The sequence below is a fragment of the Taeniopygia guttata genome, chromosome 5, assembly GCF_048771995.1.
Source record: "Taeniopygia guttata chromosome 5, bTaeGut7.mat, whole genome shotgun sequence".
NCBI lineage: Eukaryota > Metazoa > Chordata > Aves > Passeriformes > Estrildidae > Taeniopygia > Taeniopygia guttata.
The window spans coordinates 1,151,875-1,174,616 of NC_133030.1; the positions used below are offsets into that span (position 1 = coordinate 1,151,875).

At 39.7% G+C, this 22,742-nt stretch overlaps 1 protein-coding gene across 2 annotated transcripts; it reads right to left on the reverse strand.

Annotated features, from left to right (window-relative positions):
* Positions 1-839: 839 nt before the first annotated feature.
* BBOX1 (gamma-butyrobetaine hydroxylase 1) lies at positions 840-22,507 on the reverse strand. 2 transcript variants are annotated; one of them, XM_072929411.1, is made up of 8 exons: positions 20,678-22,507; positions 18,944-19,058; positions 8,801-8,999; positions 6,384-6,489; positions 5,286-5,482; positions 4,397-4,563; positions 3,189-3,275; positions 840-1,286 (listed from the first exon to the last, which is right to left on the reverse strand). In XM_072929411.1, the coding sequence occupies exons 1-8, from the start codon at positions 20,897-20,899 to the stop codon at positions 1,201-1,203; spliced, it is 1,179 nt and encodes a 392-aa protein (XP_072785512.1). In that variant the 5' UTR covers positions 20,900-22,507; the 3' UTR covers positions 840-1,200. The 2 variants fall into 2 exon arrangements, with proteins under 2 accessions (XP_072785512.1, XP_032604425.1); XM_032748534.3 differs by lacking the exon at positions 840-1,286 and having other exon boundaries at positions 1,878-3,275; positions 20,678-21,537.
* Between the last annotated feature and the right edge of the window lie 235 nt (positions 22,508-22,742).

Below are 22,742 nucleotides of genomic sequence, written 5' to 3' on the forward strand. Positions count from 1 at the left end.
GCCATTTTATTAGATCATTAACTTGCCCCTTTTTAACTGAAACCCTCCCCCCCAACAAGGATACAAACAGTTTGGAGATAGACCCCTTTCTGTTCAGCAGAGAGCTTAGCACCCATAGTTTTAAAAAGCTGCTGAGCAGTTCAAATCCCACCTCGGAGAGAGAGAAAAAGCAAAAAGAAAAACAAAGATCCCAGCCGGACACCCAAAGCTTTCCCCCCACCCATGGAACAAAAGAGGAAGAACTCCCCCTGTTCCAAACCCAGAAGAGAAAAGGGAGGAAAGAAGAAAAGATGTAGGTATTTTCCTACTTACCCAAATCCGTGGGACCAACAAAAACTCCGAGGCAGGGCTTTTGTCTGGGAGAGACTTCTGGTGGGAACCAAAGAAGCTGCCTCTCCCGTCCCCCAGGAGTGCCACCTATAAAACTAGGTCTGCTCCCACTGGGGGTAGCTTAACATCCAGAGACCTCATGCAGACCGGCGTCAGGGACAAAAAATCTGAAACGACGGCTCCGCTGGTCTTCTCTGCGGGGTCTGGAGGTCTTCTCAGCCCCATGTTGGGCGCCAAGCTGTCACTGTGCCTTCCCAAGTCCCGCTAGCACTAGTGGCTTTGCCTGGATTCGAACCCAGGCTGCCGGCGTGGCAGGTGAGAATTCTACCGCGGAGCCACTAAGGCTGTTGCTAGGTTACCAAGTCTTGGCTAGGTCAGAACCTGTAGCACTGCGGCAGCAAAGGCCACTCTCATGTGCCGCTGTGGGCATGAGGTATGGCCTGTGGGAAGTCGAAGCCACCAGACTGAAAGACACGCAGAGCGACTCTGACAAAAGCAACGAGCCGTCCTTCAGGGGGTATCTGAGTTTATTGGCTCGAAGAAGATAAGCTCCAAAAAGCGATGGGCACCGTGTGCCCTGCTTCTTAAAGGGGGGGTGGTAGCAAGGGGAGGAAACAGCAGCCAACCAATGGGATAACACCTGGAGGTGGTAACAGGGCTGACACGCAGGGGAAACTTCCAATGAGGTAGGAGGGAGGGAGGGGACCCCGGAGACCAGCCTATCACTCGAAGCCCTGGATGGAACTTTCTAGGTGGAAGGGAGAGGTTGTCGCCCTGATTCTTAAGTTTTTCTAAAGCCTTCTGAGTTTACATTCTTTTGGAAAACTTTCCCACACAATTTCTGTAAACAACATATTGTTTTGCATTCCTTCATGGGGGTGGAGAAACTTGATGTACTAGTGGTTTGTCCAATGTCTTTGGAGAGGTGGCCCATTCACTCTCCAATCCACTGTCACCTTTGGAAAAGTATAAAAGTTGGAGTCAGAAAATAAACTTTCTCTTTTACCTTACAAAATAGCAGATGGCTCGCGTTGTGCTTTCACATGTCCTATAGCGACAAGAGGTCTCTGAGAGACAGGCAGACTCTGGGGTGTGGCTGGGGGGGGTAACTCAGCAGGAATACAATGAACTGGGTGGAGGGAGGAATGACAGGCAGATGGAAGACGGAGGAGAAGGAAGGCTGGACCATTTTACAAAAAGAGAGGGACAGGGAGCAACCATAACTGGGGGAAACTTAAAACACACTCCAACAGTAGTTGTTGTTCTACTGTGTTACCCTTCCAAAAAGAGACTGGGATTTATTTGACTTGGAAGGAACAGTTTGAAAAAAAAACCAGCTGAATAGAAGGATTTGAGAGCAGAAGAGTGGTTATTTTGTCCAGTTCACAGCATGGTGAGAGGCATCCTGCTAACTCTGCAGCTATAAGAACAGTGAAAAATAAACTCAGTGGACATGTTGCTAAGTATAAAAACAAGTACTTTGAAATTCTTTCTTTTTCCGTATGGCATCTGAATATAGGGAAAGAACTCCACCACTTTGGCTGCAGTAATTTCTAGATAGTGTGATTTTTATTCAGAATCCAGAGTAGAGGAAAACATCCTAAAGACCTATTGGAGGTGTAACAAAAATGGATTTGGGTTCAGTTACCCCATTACTGTCACATGCAAAGACAATATCCACTTCTGCTTTGTAGTTTCTAGCCACTAAGCATCATCAGCATTCCTCCTTTTGACTCTACTCAAAAATCTGCTGTACAGGCCTTAGGTCTGTACATGGCCTCTGATACGATTTCTGATCCTGTCTATGACCTCTACACTGAGAGTTATTTATCTTCCTAATGCAGAGGAGCATTAATATGATGCATTCTTTGGTAGGTTTATGATTTCTGAGCTTATGGACTTGGAAATGTAAGAAAAATTATTTGTGGCTGTGATAATCAAAAGGTGTACAGTCTGATGTAGCGAATACAGCCTGTGTTCAATGACATCATGTATTACAGCAGAGTCCTACCTAGAAAGGTGAGTATTTAAAAAAAACACCATGATAGTGTTTTTTTAAAAATTTTGATAGTGAATTTTAGTTATGATTTATGCAATAAAGAATGCTTCTCTGAAAATAAAGGAAGGTGCCATTTGTAACAAAATTTAGTTAACTGTACTTTTTTCCTTTTACCTTTCAAGCCTTCTAGGGAGGGCAGGTAGATATGTAAAGGCAAAGGAAGATCTTGTGATCCACAGTCAGTCCAATGAAGTGATAATCTTTCAAGCTGCTTTGCACACTGCTTTTATAGAAGCACATAAACTTACAGACATAGCAATATATTTCCTAGTTTCAAAGACCAGGGCACAGATAAATCTTAAATTGTTATGAACAAAATGTTTCTTGGCTTATAGAAATCAAAAATATATTTCTGACAGACTCATAGAATCACTTGGGTTGAAAGGCACCTTAAAGACAATCTCATTCCCTCTACAATAAGCAAGGATATCTGTCACTATCCCAGGTTGCTGCAAGCCCTACCTGGCCTGGCTTTGAACACTTCCAGGGACTGGGCAGCCACAGTTTCTCCAAGCAACCTGTTGCAGTACCTCACAGGAAATAATTTCTTCCTCATATCTAATCAAAACCTACCCTCTGTCAGTTCAAAGTCTTTACCCTGATTCTATGACAAGCCTTTGTCAAAAGTTATGTTAGTTTCTGAAAAGAAGACTCATTTTTTTAATATTGCTGATGTGATTGAGGTTAGGTAATCTACGTTTTCCTCATTCTAGTTAGAAGAAAGCTCAATCCCTATTCAGGACCATTTTCCTAAGGAGCTGGAGCCTTGACATGACTACATCCCAGTCTGCATAGGCACCTTCCAGGTGACGTGTCACGTCTGGACAGGATGGGTAGCTTTGGCGACCATGAAGCACACGCCAGTTATCAAACGTCAGTATGTCTCCTATAAAGAGATTGCATAAAGGTCAGTAGTTGGAATGTTAGAGTTGATTCCTTCAAAAAAATACAGAGGTAGATTCATATCAACAGTTAGGGAGTAATAATTTTAAGTAGCCCAGCTGGAGATATATCGCAACAACACAGTAATTTTAACTTTCTCAACCAGAGAGGCCAGTTCCTTTTTAACATCTTTTATTTCTTGTTTAATGAGGCATTAAAAAACAGAGTGGTAGAGGAGTCCATAATGAGAAAATCAAGCCTTGAGGAGAATGCAAATCCAGAGAGGTGAAATGAAATGGGTGAAGGCCACTAGGATATTTTTATTTGATCAGTCTAGTACTATTTGTACTATACACATACATACTATCCCTGTTAAGGGAATTTAATGTGAACAAAGTCAAAACACTGCAAGTTAGGAAATCGCATAATTAATGCTGGAGTGCCAATTTAAATTTTCTCCCTTGTGTGTCACCATTATGGTTAATCTTGAATTGAATAAATTCAGTCTTTCTTATCTTCTTCTCATTCCCTCTGCCACCGTTTGTGTTAATCAACAAAATGGATGTCACTAACGTAATGCAAGGCACTTTGTTTTTCCATTAATGTGATCTTACACAGTATTTTATTGTGTGTTTCCAATTGAGAGACTAATTTCCTCACAGACATTTTAGACACGAGTACCATAGTATATGAGACAGTCACATGCAAAGATGAATTTACATTTGTAATATCTCTTGAGAGATTCATATCTTTATTTTAATGCTGAGGAATGAAAGAACAGAGGTTAAGGCCACACATGATATCACACATAGTATTGCAAATCTATGGTGCTATTGATACATCAATTTCCAATATGCTATGTAGCATAAAATGCTGTTTTGGATTTAGTTTAGAGATACATTTGACTAATCTATAGGTAGACTATTCCCCCTGCTACGTTTTTCTTCTTTATAGTGTAACAATGGCAAAAGCAATCTACGAGATGAATGTAAGAAAGCAGTATGAAATAAAATAGATGATAGAAAGACTCAAAGTTCCTCTCAGTACTACTGCCAGCGGTGTTCAAGTATTTTGACTGTCAGGAAAAACGTGAAAAATTGTTCTGAGGAGAAGCAACTTACTGACCTGGTTTCAACTTGTAAGTAAACTTGTGTTCTGGGCTGTTCAATAAATCATTAAATTCCTTTAGAGCTGCATAAAATGGTCTCACTTTTTCAGCTGGTATATCAAACACTGTGTCTCTCGTTGCATTATTATAATTGATGCGGGTTGCTTGGCCTCTAGAATCTGTGCTATAAAACAAAGAAAAGGGGGGAAAAAAGGAAAGGAAAGAAGAAAAAGGAATGTATTCTGTTGTCACTGAAACAGTTCAAGACAATTAAACAATAACAGAATTCTCCTGCTGGAATATCAGTATGTTTCTATAGTAAAATTCAGACTGATATTGGATTGGATTTTGCTAATTAAGACTAGCGAGGAAAAGGGAAAATCAGGAGAAAGTGCAGACACTTCATTTCCTCAAAGGTCTATATTATACATTCTTTAATTGTAAACTTTTAAAAATAAATCACAGACTTTTTTTTTTTAATCTTAGAAGAATATGAACATTTGCATTTCATCTTCTGATAGTATATAATTCTTAATCTAAATGCTTCAAATTATGACCTGTCCTTGGCATTATATATATATATATATATATATATATATATATGCACGTTGGCTGCCATTTGGCTGTTTGCTAACCTGTGCCTGTGCCTAGGAGTTACTCTAATTCCCACCACTTTTTGTTTGTGTGTGGCAAAACCGAGAAAGTGGCACAATGCACAGAACAAGTCACACATTCCCACAAAAAACCAGACTAAAGATCCCAACCAACCAACTCCACCCAAACCTAGAACTACAGGTCAAGTTAAACTGGTGTTTTCCCACAAGGTGGCAGGAGCAGACCTTCTTCTTCTAACATGTCATCCACCAGATGACAGGGATTTTCTTTTTAGGCGTTGAAACTACTCACTCTATAATCCTTTGTTTACAGTGCACAGCAAAACCACAGTAATCCACCCCAACATCAGTGTAGTCTACAGTAGTAGAGGTCAGGATCTGATATGCCTCAGGATTTTGTTTCTTCAGCTTGTTGGATACATGAAATCCATCTACAACTTCACTTTCACCTCCTGCAGCTGTTTGCTTTATACAATGAAGAAACTGAACCTGGAACGAATTAACAGCTCTTTAAAAAAATAATTGGCTTGCATATTTAACAGTTTATTAGTATCAGTCCTCTCACATCTGTGGTTCTTTTATTCTGGTTGTTTGTTTGTTTTTTTTCCCCAGTGACAGACTGAGTTCTCATTTACTGCAGCTTCACAACACTGCCACCAATATCACATAGGCAGAAAATTAAAATAGCATGTTCATAAATCCATCCCATTGGGATATCTTCTAATGCTTCCAAACTGTTAGTCAGTGGCAAAGTGGTCTTGCTTCTTTCCTTTGAGTCCCTCTTTCTCTTCCTATTACTTTTCAGTTCTCTGGAATGATGTGAATTATGTGGATTACACTTTGATATTACAGGAACCAGGTGAAAATATGTTTTCTGTGGTTGTCCAGTTTTACAGGATGGCTCTGACTTTTTGTCTGTCATGAAGGGGCAAACCAGTATTTATCTTGTACCAATTCATAGAAAACAGAATATACCATCTTAATTGTATTTCTTTCTCTGTTCCCCTCCTGAGCTGAAGAGATGAGTCCTAAAATGTCATAGCCTGACTATAGCATTTAGACACCTAACATATGTGAAATAATCAGAACAGTATACAAAGCCTATAAAGGAACCAAAAGCTTTCTCATGTGGTAAAATTTTCAATGCTTTAAGAATTTAATTTAAAAATTATGGGATATACAGGAGACTTATGCCGAATTTTCGTCATACTGTATAAATCGCATGCCATGCGTATATAGATTATCATATGCAGATTAATATATCAATATTTTTACATTGCTCTTTTAAGACAAAATTCAGAGCCACTAATCACCAACCATATTTCATACTACAGGAACATTTCCCTTTTCCATTTTTTGTGGGGTGAAAAAGTCAGTAAATTAAACTTACCCCAGGTGGATGCTGCAGAACCGGGTAATCAGTGTGCAAACAGAGTCTCCCAGTTGTATAAGCTACATTGTTAGCATCTGCTTTGTCTTGCACTTGCCAAGTTGGTCTTTATAATGAAAGGGAAAAGAGAAAACATGTTAGAACATCCAGCCAGGATGCCAGACATACACACTGAAAGTGTGAAATCACAGTACAAGAGTCACTTCAACTTTGGACATAAAAATATTTTAACGTGATACGGAAATAAGGATTTAGCTGTGTCCCTCCACCCCAACAGAGGCTTATTTCAGCAGTCCTAGATAAACTTCAGAGTTTATCTGAAGCGACATCTGGCAACAGGGTGGTACCTAGAAGTAGGATGGTCTTCCAGTGGTGGCAAAGGCCAGCTGAAGACACTAACCAAGAGGCTTCTGCCAGTACAAATCATCCTAGTACTGATGCTTCAGAAATAAGTGAGTAGAAGCTGGCCCATTTTTTTTTTTATCAACCTTCCACTTTCCCTCTGCCAAATTGAGCACATCATCAATGAAATACAGAACTTGTAAAGGCCATGTAACTTTCCCCAGAAGTTATTTTTAAGGATTCATAATCTTAGAAAGTATAGAGTATCCTTTACAGAGCACCTTTCCTGTAAGTTGAAAATTTGCTTCTGGAGAAAAATGACTTGATGAAAGACTTTGACACTTCTTCCCTTTCTATGACACCCTTTTTGAGAACTAGCTCTGTTTATTTTATTACATAGTTTCTCTCTTGGAATTTGGCACAATTCAGTAAAAAGTTTTCTGACAACTGCAGTGAAAAAAGTAAGTCACAGCTATATGACAAAGACATGAATACCTCATGTTGCTGCACAGACAAAATGTGTTTTGAGTGACACACCATGCAGGAGAATTTGAGACTGAGAACCACAGGTTTTGTTTACACAAAGTTCATATGATTGAAGACAGTTCTCAGCAGATGCATGTTATAGATCCAGGTGTTTGTCTGCAAGAGTGTAATTTACCATACAGAGACCGTATAATTGCATGCACATAAGTGACCAAAAAGAAATTATGAAACTAATTTTCCCTTGTGGAATACTATAGACAAAATATGTTCCAGATGGTGTACGCCTAGTTTCACTTCTTAATAACAGTTTAAAAAAGAAAACAGGCTAAAGAACATGCAAATAAAATTATTTATATATAGTATACAAATGCTTTTGTTCTAGGAGTGGTATTCAGTATAGAAATTATGCAAAATGCTAAAATTAGATTTTTGCAATCTCCAGAGGGAAAACCCTCTTGAGTATTTGAAAATGTGTTAAATTGCCTAGGAGAAATAGTTTTTATTATTTGGCACTGCACTTGAGTAACAGCACATATTCATCATCACATGACCTCAGTACTCAAGTATGATAATTTCAACCACACTTCCACAGTTTGACAGCCAAAAAATAGCCCCTTTTCATAATTCCTGTAATTAGTGCTGAAGGCAGCTAGATTTGCTCCATCTTTAATTTAATAGGCTGTGATGTCACTTGATACCTCTAAAACAATTTAACACATTTTAATTGTCTCCTTTATATGAAATATATAAAATTGATGGAGTGGTAACACAGAAGCTTTTGTAAAAGCAACCATTGCTTTTGTACTGTCAGGATTTGCAAGGGAAGCTGCTCCCCAGGACCTCTCCTTCCATACAGGGAGCTTTGGTTAAAACCCAAGTTACTGACTTGAAGTCAAAGAGGCTAATAGGGAGCTCAGCATTGAATATGGAAAAATCAATATTACTTTGTCTAAGTCTGAACTGAGCTGAAGCATTGACTTGGCCATGTTGGGTGCACAGGTAGTAATGGAATGTCAGAGGACTCTGGGACCTTAAGGAGAGCAAAGTGGGTTGGAGTGGTTTGTGGTTTAATAATCAGGGTCAGATTTCAAAGCCCATTGTTCAGGCTGTTTGATAGAGTAGGAAAATTGGCACCAAGCAGGTGTAGCAATTTTTTTTGCATTAGATAGCAACATGGGTTAGTCTTCATCAGCAGAAAACCAGCTGTCTGAACAGATAACAGATCTGTCAGAACAGATAACTTCCTCTGTCCAGAACAGGACTGCATTAGGGATTTTTGGTTTTGTTTCATGGCATAGATAAGTCTATATCACCATTGCCCTATATACAACAACATTTGTTTTCAGGCACTTTTCCTTCTCTCAGCAGTTAGTGTTATCTCTGCTCTTCTTTACATATCCTACCTGTCACAACAAATCAATTCTTTTACAGTATATGAACTTGATGTCAAATTTTCTAATATAGAGAGGAAAAAACCATACACCTCCTTTAAGAGATAAATCTGCAAAAGAGATATAACAAGCTTAGATGAAGAACATTAGAGGTGATTACAGCACTGGCAAAACAAAGATTTTATAAAACAAACTCACCCATAAAATGTGAGACGAAGGAACCCAATCCTGTGGCCAAGTCTAATCAATTCTCCCTGTCTTGCAGCAGCTCCTGTCAGTAGAACAATTCCTACTTTCTTTAGGGTGCACAACCACTTGTATGCACTTTCATCATTGTACATGATTTCTTCAAAAGGTATTTTGGGAAGTTGAAGGTCTGAGCCCCAGTACTGACGTTCTGAAAGGGAAGAAATAGAGAAACAAGTTCTTAGCTGTTTTAGCATCAAAACTCAGGACACAGTCAAAGCATGAAGTTAGTGGTATTTCTATGTATTTGTGAATATTCCTCAATCCTACAAACCATCTCAAATGGGGTCAGTGAGCTTGCACCAGTGACAAGCAAACTTGTGATGAAATTCAGCAAGACATTGCAGTATTAAAACTTTTGGTCAGAAATTGAATGAAAGGACTGTTTGAAAGGAATATTTTTTTTGTTAGCAGTGCATCAGAAATGTGTGTGTTCATTCTTCTGTCTGTACTGATGAGCTACAAGAGTGAAAATTTAAAAACTGCTTTGAAAGTTTCTTGTCAAGGGGGGGAAAAACCATGAAGCACACTGAGACATCCCTCATAGGTCAAGCCATGGGGTCACCTGACTTCAGACCTATTACTTGGCACCATGATGGTGCTACCTGGGTTCAACCAGCCTGCTTGAGGTCAAATTCATGAGTTTGGACAATGCTGGGGTCATGTGAGGTCAACCATCTCGCCTATGGGGTCACTTGAGGTCAAACTCATTGGTTGAAACTGTGCTGGGGTTCCCTGAGTTCAACCAACTAGCTTGTGGGGGTTACTTGAGGTCACACTCATGGCTTGGGACCTTGCTGGTCCATGCAGAGCTCTGTGAAGAAGCTTCTCAAAACCCAAGGCTAGTTGTTTCAGTTTCCCTTGCCTGTGTCCATGAAACGCTTTTCATGCCCATTCATTTTCTGCCTCTCTGCTCTGCTGAGACCCCACTTGGAGTACTGCATCCAGCTCTGGGGTCTCCAACACATAAAGGGCATTTGGAGTGCAGCAGGGCATGCCCCCTGACCTTAACAGCTTGTCAGCTTATGCAATAACTTGGGGCATCTCACCTCTCACCTAAGTTTGCTAATTGGTGAAATAATTCCATTGGGACAGCTTGTTTTGAGTTAATGAGTTATTTTGGCACCATGGGATTACCATTCCTGAGCTGACAATAAACATCTTGCTGTGGAAGCAGATGCGGAAAGATAAATTGGAATTTCTGACTGACAGACACCCCACTTTACAACCTATAAAAGCTACACATTCACATACACATTCACAAAGCAGAAATTTTCTGCACATCCCCTGGAAATGTGTGGGGTCTTCTCCCCAGTGTTAGGGATGCCTGCTTTGTGCTTGCTCTTTGAGGGTTGAATGAAAGGACTCTGTACACTACAGACAATTCACTGGTAAGTTACAGCGACTCCTGGTGATTATGACTCTCCAGGCTCTTTCATAGCAACTTTGGGTCTCACATGTTTCAGACTTTTTGTCGGCTATGAATAATGGAACATGTCAACTTTCAGAATGAGGAAATGAGGTGTGAGTTGCTCATTTGATCTGAAAAGCTGATAGCCGATACCAAAGACCATTTGGGCAGATAAATGGGACTTTTGAAGGTACTGTAACACACGGAAATAGATGTGAGGGAATTACTTTTTCTCCTGTATAAAAGACCTATTTCAGATACTCCCCAAATGTAACACTTCCTGCTTTCTTGTTCTCTTCTCCCTCAGTAATATCTTCGAAGTTTTTCAGTTTACTGGCTTGTATGTAGAAACATACCATACCAAACATACACACACATTCAAAAAGAGTGCACGGTAATGGGTAAAAAGGACAAAGATGCTATTTCTTACTTTTTTTGGTTTGGGTAAAGTTAGCATTGATTCTAGTTTTTTGCAAAACGTGAAACATTACTGGTTTAAGTCAAGCATTCTCTTAAATACTGAATCAGGGCTTTTCTTCTTACAGTAAAGACGTATTTGTTTTTCCTTGTTTTTATATATTTAATTTGAAGCTGCTGTTCTTAGAAGAGTGTACTATAAAGCATGAAAAGATTTTATCTAGAATAATTGTTTTGTTTAAATCACAACTACCTTACTTGGTATTTTAGCTAATATTCAGATAACTTGCTCAATCATCACAGAGATCACACACTAGAAATGAGACCACATAAATATTTGTGAAATTATGCAGGTGGCATCACTTATAAAACACCTGTATCTCTATTTATTCCAACATCTCTTCGATGGTCAGGACCAATAAAAACTACAAATTCCAAGGAGCTTTCAGAATTGAGAACTCTGGGTAATTTTACCTGGTGACTGAAGGATATACTGTAGTTCAAACAAATGTGAAGGCCAGGTTTGGGCTTTTTTTTACCTCTTTCTGGACATAGGTAAGAAGCACAAAATAAAATGTGCTCATAAAAAAAAAAAATGTAATTGAAATCAGACACTACAGAGTAAAAGGTTTTTCAGCCACTAGTGTTCTTCTTTCATCTGGCTAAGGCTAGTCAGACATGGTCCAAGAATCAGAGCACATGTGCCCAGATATGAGCTATCCACAAGGACCATCTTTTATGGTCAACCTGTGTTTCAAAGAAGCAGCAGTATGACTGACAAGCTGTTGAATTTTGTAACATGTTAACAAAACTTAAAAAGAGCAAATCTTGAGTAGAGATAAAATCTCACATCATTAAATTCCTTCTTGATACCACTCCATGGTCAGTTATTCACTGCTCCACTATGTTTATCTTAAAATATCTTTTCACATATTTGAAAGATGGCAAAAAAAAAAAAAAAAGTTTTCCCTTTATCAGAAGTTAAGAAATTAAAATATCCTTTGTGGGACTCAGATTCAGTCAAAGAGAGAAACAGGAGTTTCTAGCCAGGCAGATGCCTGGGAAAGGGTTGGAAAAGAATGTAAATAATTCTTTATCTCTCTTGTTTTTCACATTGTTTATAGTTAAGTTCTATCACTGTGCGTCAAGGGCTTTGCACCAATGCTGTGGTTTGTTTTCACTTCGGAACCAATAGATTTGGTCCTCATGAAGCTCTGTATAAAAGAGCGGTGTATTTTGAAGAAATCGGAGTTTTACTTTCAACAGCCTTCTGACCTGGTCAGAGTCTCTTCATTCCTGTCCTGCCTCGACAGCGACAATCCTTAAGTATGTTGTATGTTGTATAAGTATGCTAAGAACATCCTTTGAAAGACAGAGCAGGTGAATAACCAAGTGAAAATTAACAGAACATATTAAGTTTAATCTTTTCCATCCTCGTTTTCTTACTGACTTGCTAATAAATATTTTCCTAATTTTTCAGAAACAAAAATTAGAATTTCAAGGAATAGATCAACAGATTTTTCGTCACTTTGGAAAATAAATACATGCACCTGGAATAGAACTGCAGCTCCAGGAGTTCCAGGCTTCAAAGGTACATGGACTGCAGTGTGTGGGAATCCAGGGCTTCCCTCTGGTTGCCCTGGAAGGCCTGGGACCCTGGCAGGGGTTCAGGAACACCCCTGTACAGAGCCCCAAGAGACACTGTGTCTGATCTCTGTCCATGGAAAAGAGTTTTCAATCTTACAGGATGAATTACAAGCTCTGAGTGTTTGATATGAATAATAATTAAGTGTGGCACAGGTGCAAAAGTAAAATTTTAGGTTTCTAGATTAGGGGTTCAAAGGGGACAAGATGAAGGAAATTGGGTGTGTCTTGTCCTTTTCCTCCTTCTTCATGCCCTCCATGTTTCACTGTGGTGTTGGCATTTTTCTATTGGTTTAGGCTGGGGACACACTGTTCAACGTAGATGACAGATATTGGCACATTATTGTAAATATAGCACAGGTAGTTTCTGGTTTGTAACATCCCACTGAGGGGCAGAGCCCCGTACGCTGCCCTGCAGGACAGACCTGTGGCAGGGCAGCAGAACATGTTAGAGATAAGCAAGAATAAACAACCTTGGAAACAACACAGACAAATTATGGCTTTTTCTTTGGCAACAGGGCAGAAAGACAGAGACTTTCTACAATCTCAGAATCATCAATACCTCAGATTCCAACAGCAGTGTTCACTTGTTCAAATTCCCCATGCCTATTTTTCTTGCCTGAAGTTTCACCTGATATGGGATGACCTTTCTGCAGCAGGGCATGGCCTGTGGTGTTGGGTTTTCAGTGGTTTTGGCTTTTGTTACAAACCTGTGCTTTGTCACAGCACTGCAGAACAGCACATGCTCAGCATACCAGTCTGGGACTGTCTTGGATTTTGGCATGACAAACCTGTCAACCACTACAGCTGGACAGTGGAACCACCACCCTCCATCCTCCATCCAACCAGACCTTCCCACCGGCAACTGTCATCTGGCTTCACATCCAAACAGCTGTGGAGCCAAAGGGAGACAAAAGCTAAATTCAAAAGGTTTCTCATATTACTTAATTTGAAGAGAAATAATTTTTCTGTGAATTTAGCCTTTGCCAGACTCTGAAATGTAGTTGTTAGTAATACTATAACATTGCCTGCTGACCAAAGAGATATTTAATCTCTACCATACCTCTACAATGTGGAAATTGCAAAGTGTCAAGGAAACTGAGCTGATACTCCCAAAACAGCTACTAAAACTGAAGAGTTTGTTGGCTTTTTTTTTATGTTTCACTACTTTGCATTTTAAAAACACCAACAAAAAAACAAGCATAGTCCCCAAACACCAACAAAACAAAAAAAATCTACAGAGTAAATACGGTTCAATCCTGCCTAGCAAGGCCATAAACTCTTTTCCTCAAAGTTTCACTTTTCTCATATAAAATCCCTTCCAGTGACAAGTGTAGCCAGAATCCTTAATGGTTTAGGTTTGTCTTTCTTTTTAAAGGTACAAGCTGGTACACAAATGCATATAAATTCTACCTCAAATTTCAGAGAAGAAAGGCTCCTAGTTTCCAGCCCTTCAGCGACATGCTGATGCAGTCAAGAGCTTAGCCTTTGAGCTACTGCAGAAGCAACCTTTCCCCCTTCATATTGGCCAGTGTACTCTGTAATGACACCATGGTAAATACACCAGAAGTGGAAACCTTGCATATAGCTCCAAGTGGTAATATGAATGTGAGCACACCATTTAATACTAAATATCCCAAATAAAATTAATAATTTTAGCACAGAATTTCCTGTGGACTTTTTAATCTTTATGCTTTACATCTTAGTAATTGTGTTTATTCAGAGAGCTCTTAGAGCTTAATTTAAATACACTAGTACCAATTTTGATCCTTCTAATAGCTGCAATAGTTCTAAGGTCTAATTTCTAACATTTATGTCTGACATACACATGAATCTCTTTTAAACAATTCATATTTGTATGAAAAACAGTGAAGGAATTCTCCTGACTGGTCCCAGAGAGCATCACAGCCATGTGAGCACAACAGCAATAGGTGAGAGATGAGTCATAGATCTGCACTAAAAGAAGCAACATTTACACCTTGGTCCAGGTGAAATGCTCTGTGTTGTCCAATATTTACAATTTGACAGATTACCAGGTCCATAATTAATTGGAAAAGGGACAGGAAAGCAAAACTCAGAGAATGGAAAAAAGATCTTGCGGTATGCAGATACTTAAGTTCTTCCATTTAAAAGTGTTTTTTAAAAAGACTGTCTGAAAATCTTAGAAAACTGTATCCTCCCTGTTATTCTTCCACATACCAAACAGGAAATTCCTACCCATTTTTATTCACAAAATCTCTTCAGCCTGAAAAATCTGTCAAGGAGCTGTACTGAACTCCACAGGGACTGTACTTTTTGGCAGTATTTCCTGGTGGTAACTGATCCCACTCAAGCACTTCACTGTTTTATCATGTCATCATAGAACAATTTCTTCCCCCTGCTAAGGCAGTAAATACAGTTTCCATTGTACTATAGCAGAAGTATTAGAAATTCTGCTCTGAAAGCTGTAGGGGTAAGAATGATAGGAATCAGTCATTAGTGTCTAGACAGCTTAAGGTCTCACTTGCATAGCACAGGCACAGTTACCAAATTAACAATCTTTATGTTTGCAAATTGCAGAATCAACGAGGTTGGGAAAGACCTTTGCGATCATCAAGTCCACCCTCTTTCCTAGTACCACCTTGTCACCTAAACCATGGCACTGAGTGCCACGTCCAGGCTTTCTTAAACATCTCCAGCATGGTGACTCCACCACCACCCTGGGCAGCCTGTTCCAATGCCAAATTACCCTTTCTGTGAAGAAATTCTTCCTAAGGTCCAACCTGAACCCTCCTAGTGCATCTTTAGTCTGTGTCCAGTCATTCTATCGCTGGTTGTCTGGGAGCAGAGCCCGACCCTCACTGGGGTACAGCCTCCTTTCAGGGAGCTGTGGGGAGAGACGAGGTCACCCCTGAGCCTCCTTTTCTCCAGGCTACACAGCTGAGCTTCTCCTCAGAGGGTTTGTGTTCCAAGCTCTTCACCAGCCTTGTTGCCCTCCTCTGGACATGCTCCAGCATCTCCATGTCCTTCCTAAAGTGAGGGCCCAGGTGGACACAGCACTCCAGGGGCTGCCTCACCAGTGCCAAGTACAGGGGAACAGTGACCTCCCTGCTCCTGCTGGCCACACTATTCCTGATACAGGCCAGGAGCCACTGGCCTTCTTGACCACCTGGCTACACTGCTGGCTCGTGTTCAGTCTGCCACCAGCCAGTACCCCCAGGTCCCTTTCTGCCTGGCTGTTGTTCTGTCACTCTGTCCCCAGCCTGTAGTGCTGCAGGGGGTTGTTGTGGCCAAAGTGCAGGACGCAGCAATGGGTTTTGTTAAACATCACCTTGTTGGATTCAGTCCACGTCCAACCTGTCCAGGTCCTCCAGCAAATGTAACTGAACAACTCATACAGGATAAAAACAAGTCTTATAGAATTATTTTGTATCTTTATTGATAATTTATATTATGACTACTAAAACCCCAATCTATGTGCTTTTCAAAATGGGAAGAATAAAACTCTTTTGAAAGAATTAATGCCTCTTTCAATAATTTCTGAACAACAATTTGTTGGGGGTGAAAAAGAAAGAAAAATCAAAAATCCCATTCCTTGATCATACCAGGTTAGTCCTAACTACATAAGAGTTTGCATAAAATGAGAAGATGCCCTTTGTTCAGCAGCTGCACCTGGTGTGCATGCATCAACACATAGAACTATCCAGCATTTACTATACAACTTGGGACAAAGCTGATCAAATCTTCTTGAGTAATATAAGAAAGTCTAGTCACCACTAGAGTAAATGACTTCATCCAAAATTATTTTGCCTACAGCATGTATTTTTATGTTTGTTGAAAGCCAGTTGTATATTTGCTGTATTGTGAGTTATGTATATGGCAGCCTAATTTGTCATTAGGCCCTTATTAGTTATTACTGCAGGATAAATTCAAATGACCAAACTTTAAAAGATCTACTTTTAACTTCATCCTCCTAAAATTATCATCTCTCGGGACCTAGCAGAGAATCTGAAAACAGCATTGATGCTGTTAACATCCTGATTCAAACTTTTGCAGAGCTGGATATAAACATCCAGTATCATATCATCACATTTTAAAGAACTATCCTCATCTGAAACCTTTAAACTGCTGTTTAAACCCTAACCTAACCTAAAGTTAAAAATATTAGGTACCACTACAGACTAGCTCTGCAGAATCTTCTCTTTCACCCAACAGGAAAATATGATTGTGACGTTATCTAATTTCCACCACCAGAGCTCCCCAGCCCCATCCTGTTGTTGGAATGCCAGCAAAAAATTGTTGGAAACTGAGCCTCACAATGGAGTTAGATACTGGATACTGGCTTACACAGTGTCTCTCACAAGCACCCTCTACTACATCCAGCATCTGAATTACAGATATGGTAAATAATTCCTGTGACATCTGCTGGGTAGAACTCAAGTAAACAGAAATAAAAAAGAGAGTATATTTGAGACACCACAGCTGTAGATGTAGAATATGGCTCTTTTGCTGTTCTTTTGGGAGCATCTTGTAAGCTGGGTTGAAATAAGCCTTGATATACATAAATAGCAGATTTTGATTTTGCATATTGCAAGGATAGGATCTGGCTATGTTTTAAAAGGGAAATCTTGACATACTGCGATAGAGCTATTTATAGTCACTTCATCATGCACTGAAAATCTAACCCACTCTTCTTTTTGGGTTTGACACAATGTCTGACATGTACGTTTTTTGAATCAGAAACTATGACAGAAAAGCTTTTTTTTTTAAAGCAGCACTAAAAGCAAATAACCACTTGCAAAAGAAAAAAAAAGAAACCAGCCACAGCTGTGAATGTCAGCAGTGAAGGTTAACTTTAACTACAGCAGTCTGGCAAGCTTGCATCAGCATGCAGGGCTGGCATTTCTTACCATTGTCTGTAACATTATACTGCTGGGGTACGGTTAGCTACTTAAGGGCATGTCATTTGCAATGTGCATCTCCACTTGCCACAAGGAGGTGTGTTCTAAACTTACCAAAATATACTATGAAAAACAGAGCTTAAACAGCCAGCAAGCAAACTCACAGCCTTTTTTTTTTCTGCAAATGAAACCTGGGAAAAACTGCAAGAAGGTGTCAATCATCATAAGCCAGGGCTTGTCAAAGAAAATGAGTAAGAGCTGAGTGACACCGCTAAAAAAAAGGCCAGTTAATTGTTGTAACGTTTATATACTTAATTTCTTCAGACTGACCATGTGAAACAGAATTTGAAAAAGAATTGCCCAAAGAATGAAACAGATCTTTGGTGTATATTTTTATCTAGATGGCTCCAATGGAGAAGAGCAGTGGCGGAGCAGAGAACTCCAAAACATGCACTGCATTTAGATGACAAGGGTAAGCACTGTGCAAATGCATGCATGTGAAGGCAAATCACAGCCAGTTAAGACTTTGTAATAGGTGAAAAAAGTAGCATTACATCAGAAATATTGAAATCTCAGTAATTAATACCTTTGCCAATGAACACAACCTGAGATCTAGATTATTTTGTCTGGGTATTAATTAAAGCAACTTATGTTGATCCCTTTGAAGACTACAAAACATCCTGCTAGCCTTCATAGGATATTCATTTTCACAAATAAAAGTTCTTGCCATCTGAAAAATAAAGTCTAGTTTCCCTGAATGAAGTTTGCATCCTCACCATATTCACTCTGGAAGCATGTCAAACTCTTCAAAATAGCAAACACAACTGTTTTACAGTTTACACAAAAGTAAAGTAGATCAAAACTTTTATGTTACCCATGGAAAATAGTTCCATTCTGAACTATGAAAAATCTATTACAGCATCCACTGAAATGGAAATATTTCTTATAATTTAAGTTTTAAGCCAGTAATGTCCTATTTTAACAGATTCTATCTTAACACAACTCAGATGCAACAGGAGATCTCACAGGAACACTGTGAAGAGCAATTGCAGGCATCTTGCAAGCTTTCACACTTTCATGCTCAGTCTGAAATGCTGTCAAAGCAATGATGATATGCATCATTACTTTGTGGGTTTATAATTATTCACTTAAAAGAGTGATTTGTACAGGGTAAATGTTACAAAGACAGTTATACAAAATACTTAGTAATCAAAAGACTGTCTACCACTAAAATATGCACGGGAAGCAAAGCAAACACAACCTGAACTTCAGCACTACACACTGCTATGCTACACAGTTACTTTTTAACAAGAAAGCCATGAAAAAGAGGAAAAAATATTTCAGTTGTAACTCCCTTGCAATTCCAAATAATCTTTCTATTTAGAAGAATTTAGAAAAATTTTAATAGTTTAAACAGGATTCACACACTAGCATAGTCACAGACCACTGGTAGTCCATGGCTCATTTATGAGACCCACTAACACTTTCTGGAAAGAGAAGGTTTTTAGGAAAGTAAGTGCAGTCCAAGTAATTGTACTTCTCTCAGGTGCAAAAGGTAGAAGAGGGAAAAGATAACCACAGGTCCCTGTCACACATGCACAGCCTGGCACTGGGCAACAAGGGCTGCTACCATGGTTTCAGCTAGGTAGACCTGGTCCTCACACAGGCACCTCTAGCCAGGACTGTCATTGTTAAACCCCTTGCATTTGACACAAGCATGGCAGACGCGGATTTAATTCCTACCTGGTAAAAATAGATCTGCCCGCATTATAGCTCTGGCTTCTTCAGAGAAGCATCGTTTTTTCAACCACTCAGCTTCATATTCACTTGTGTGTTCATCAGGCCATGTAATTGAGATCTTTCAGCACAAAGGAAAAGGTGAGTTTAGAAAAAGAATACTTGAAAAACATCATCTTGAACAACAAAAAACCCTGGAAATCATAGAAATTATAACACTTAGATCAATAACATCAGAGTTAAACTTTCTCTGAAGCACGATAGCAAACAAGTAATGAAAACCCATCTGAAACACCATTCAAATGCTGACGTTTTATAAATGTTCATTTTCATTTCAACCCATGACCTAATTTGCTGGTTTGTGTGGGCTGTTTCCACTGTGGGAGCTGCACTTAACAGAAAGAAGGGAATTGTAAAAACTGGCACATATCACTGGGGAGAGCATTCCACCCCAGCTCAGACGAGCGAAAATATCTTGCAAAACACTGGCAGGTTGTGAAAAAAGAAAAAGATAGACAAAGACCTTATGCTAGGAGAGAAACTCATCTCCTACTTTTGAAGTCTTCCCTCTATCAAATAAACATTTAAAGTGTTGGGTTTTTCAATTCCTGAAAAAGCATGGATAGAAAGCATATAGCTTTGCTTGTCAGGAACTGAAAGAGCTCAGTCCAGCACAAACCCTCAGCTGAATTTTTAAGGTGGATGAATAGAGTTCAATTCCCAATTCACATGACTCTACTTATTCACATGATGGTAAAACACTGTCAGGATCATTTTAGTGCTACTGCTGGGTTTTTATCAGTTTCTGATTATAAATGGAAGCAGACAATTCCTAATTTGCCTAATGAAATAATGAATTTACATTGTATGAATTTTGTCTACAATCAACTTGGGAGCCCAGAATTCCTCACCAGATTCCCTTACCCTGTGGCGAGACACTCACACATGAGCCAGCCTCTGCAAACTGCCCCTGCAGCGGGGCTGCCCCATCTGACCTAGGGCTGACTGATGCATATTGAGTATGTTTAAAATATCTTTAAGTATAAAACAAAGGAAATTAGTTTGCCAAAGGAGCCATGTACCACTTTTAATAAAATATTTTAAAAAATCTAAACAATATACTAAGATTTCATCTATCAGGAAAGATTGAAATTCATAAGGAGGGCAGCTCCTATCCTCTCTTGCTTGATAACTTCCATTTTTCAGGAAAAAATGTTAATAAGTAGACAGGGATACAGACATTAGTCCAATACTGGTTATTGGATTCAACTTTGGTTTGAGTGTTCACTCAAGATAAAGTTTATATTGCATTGAAAGTTTGCTAATAAAGCTGATATTTTTGTTATGGATTAATATCATCATCGCCTTGCCATTTGTTTTTCAGATTTTTAAGCCATTTACTTAAAGAATAAAGAGAGGAAAAAGTATAAGTGTGATTAAATGTGCAAGAAATGTCTGCATTTTCAAAAACTAGTGCTGAAGAAGCATATGGCAGGATTTTAAAAAGCATTATTATATTATAAAAGCTGAAGCTGGGGTTTACGCATAATATCTATACAGTGAAGTTTCACATGAAATTCACAAATTGCTATTCTTCCTGAAAACTTTGCAAATAGCTGGTAAGGTTTGCAAACAAACAAACTGTGATTAGAATATAACTTGGAATTGTCTCGAATTTCGATTAATAAGCATTATTAGACAAGTTTCACGAGAAGGTGAACGATGGTTTCCTTCAAATACCTTTTTACTATCTGCCAGAGCAACCTGCTTCACCGCGATGTTGACATCCAGATCCTCGAGGGGCAGCCTGCGCGCTCCGGCGGAAGGCAAGAAGCAGAGGGGGCACTGGCAGCTGTCCCTCAGCCACACGCAGGGGTAGCTGCTTTCGCTCCCGTCCTCCCACTGCACGCAGATGAAGCGGCCCTCGCCCGAAGCCTCCACCTTCCGTACGGCCGGGCTCATGCTGAGGCTGAGCGCTCCGGCAGCGCTCCCGGGACTCCCCTCCTCAGCGCTGCCGGGCCACTGCCCTCTGCCTTCTGGGCTCTGTAGCGAGCATGTCACAGGGAGACGTCAGAGGGAACTCCGTCTGGGAGCTCCTAAAACCATTTGCCATTTGTTTTTCAGATTTTCAAGCAATTTACTTAAAGAATAAAGAGAGGGAAAAGTGTAAGTGTGATTAAATGTGGAAGAAATGTTTGTATTTTCAACAACTAGTGATGAAGAAGCACATAGCAGAGTTTTTAAAAGCATTATTACATCATATATATAGAACCTTTTGGGTTCTATGGCATTCAGACGGAACTCCAACACGGACCTCCTAAAATATCATCAAAAGCAGCTTGTTACTGAAGAAGTAAGTACAGCAAAAGGACAGCATTACAATGATTCTCCCTTCCATTCCAACTACCTAGACTTCAGGAATATTCATTGTATGCTGCTTACAGAGGGTATACTCAGACACAGCTATTCAAAAATCCCTTCAATTTGATCTGTCATCTTGGCTGTCTTTTGTTGCTATACCCTCTGACCAGAGATGATGCAACAGCCCTGAAACCTCCTCTCCCCGTGGTTGGAATAAGAGTGACTGCAACCCTGGCCTCAGCAGATGAGTCTGTGGGCTACGGCCTCCCCCACCGTGAACACAGCCAGAGAGCATTTTTAGGACAGATGCTGGGTCTGCTTTTCTTGTGGATAAATTCTTCTTCCCCAGCTTTGTTTACTTCTCCCTAGCCCTGAGGTAACTGGCCAATAGTGTCACATTATCATATCCCATGTTCCCTTAGGCAGCTTAACTCCCAGTCCAAAGTTCCAATCGGGAGGCATATTCAGGAAGGGGTGGGCTTTGGTGGCCACAATTTCATTATGCAGTTTTGCCATCAAGGGCAAGAAGTCCTTCATAACAATGTTTGAGCCCTTAGCCATAACATTTCAGTCTCTCACAAAAAGACACCTCCAAATGCATTCCACAAACCAAAAGCTGGAGCTACTACTAACCATGTTCAAAACCTAAAGCATGAAAGTACATACACCATAATCCCAGCTATAGATACTGTGGAATAGAAGACAAAGAATCCACTTTCCTGCAAGGAAAAGCTTTGTAAATGTGACTTTTGCAACAGCAACAGAGTCCTGTGAGAGTTCCTCTCTCCTTTCACAGCCAGACCACTTTCTATAGATACACTCTTTTATTTAAAGCCAGCTGCAGACTGTACTGCAGAACGATGGTGTACAGATACTAGAATTAGAAAAGCTCTGGTCTAATGTTTTTTCTTATTCAGAAAAATTCAGGGGTTTATCCCTGAATCAGCAAGTCATTACATATGTATTTTAATAACTTTATCAACATCAAATATTGCATATTTATTAAGTATCATCTCTTTTTTAAAAGCTCATAGGGCAACATATTGATGCTACCAGGACCAAAGTCTTGCCAGCTGTCTTAGTGCACAAAAAAAAATATCCTGGGCTTCAGCATTTTGACTCACAAAGGCCTACTGGAGTTATCAGATGGTTTTTCAATATTTTTCCTTTGCTGCAGTTTAGAACTAGGCTACACAGACCCTTGGGTCTCCATTTGTTTTTATTTCATTTGATTGAGTTTAGCAAAACAGAATACTGGGGGTTTTTTTCTTTCTTGTGTTTAGTCCCATTGAAACCCAGTAACTACTAATCCTCACCTGTCGGAATCTGTGGGTATTGATAATTCTGAGATTGTAGAAAGTCTCTGTCTTTCTGCCCCGTTGCCAAAGAAGAAGCCATAGTTTGTCTGTGCTGTTTTCAAGGTTGTTTATTCTTGCTTATCTAT

What these genes read in the sequence shown, in the direction of transcription:
- BBOX1 (XM_072929411.1), bottom strand. Translation starts at nt 20,899, where the DNA reads ATGAGCCCGGCCGTACGGAAGGTGGAGGCTTCGGGCGAGGGCCGCTTC. An exon ending in GGCAGATCTATTTTTACCAG is followed by an intron (nt 9,000 to 18,943) that starts GTAGGAATTAAA and finishes CTTCCCTTTCAG; the next exon opens with AACGTCAGTACTGGGGCTCA. An exon ending in TGTAAACAAAGGATTATAGA is followed by an intron (nt 4,564 to 5,285) that starts GTGAGTAGTTTC and finishes TTTGTTTTATAG; the next exon opens with CACAGATTCTAGAGGCCAAG.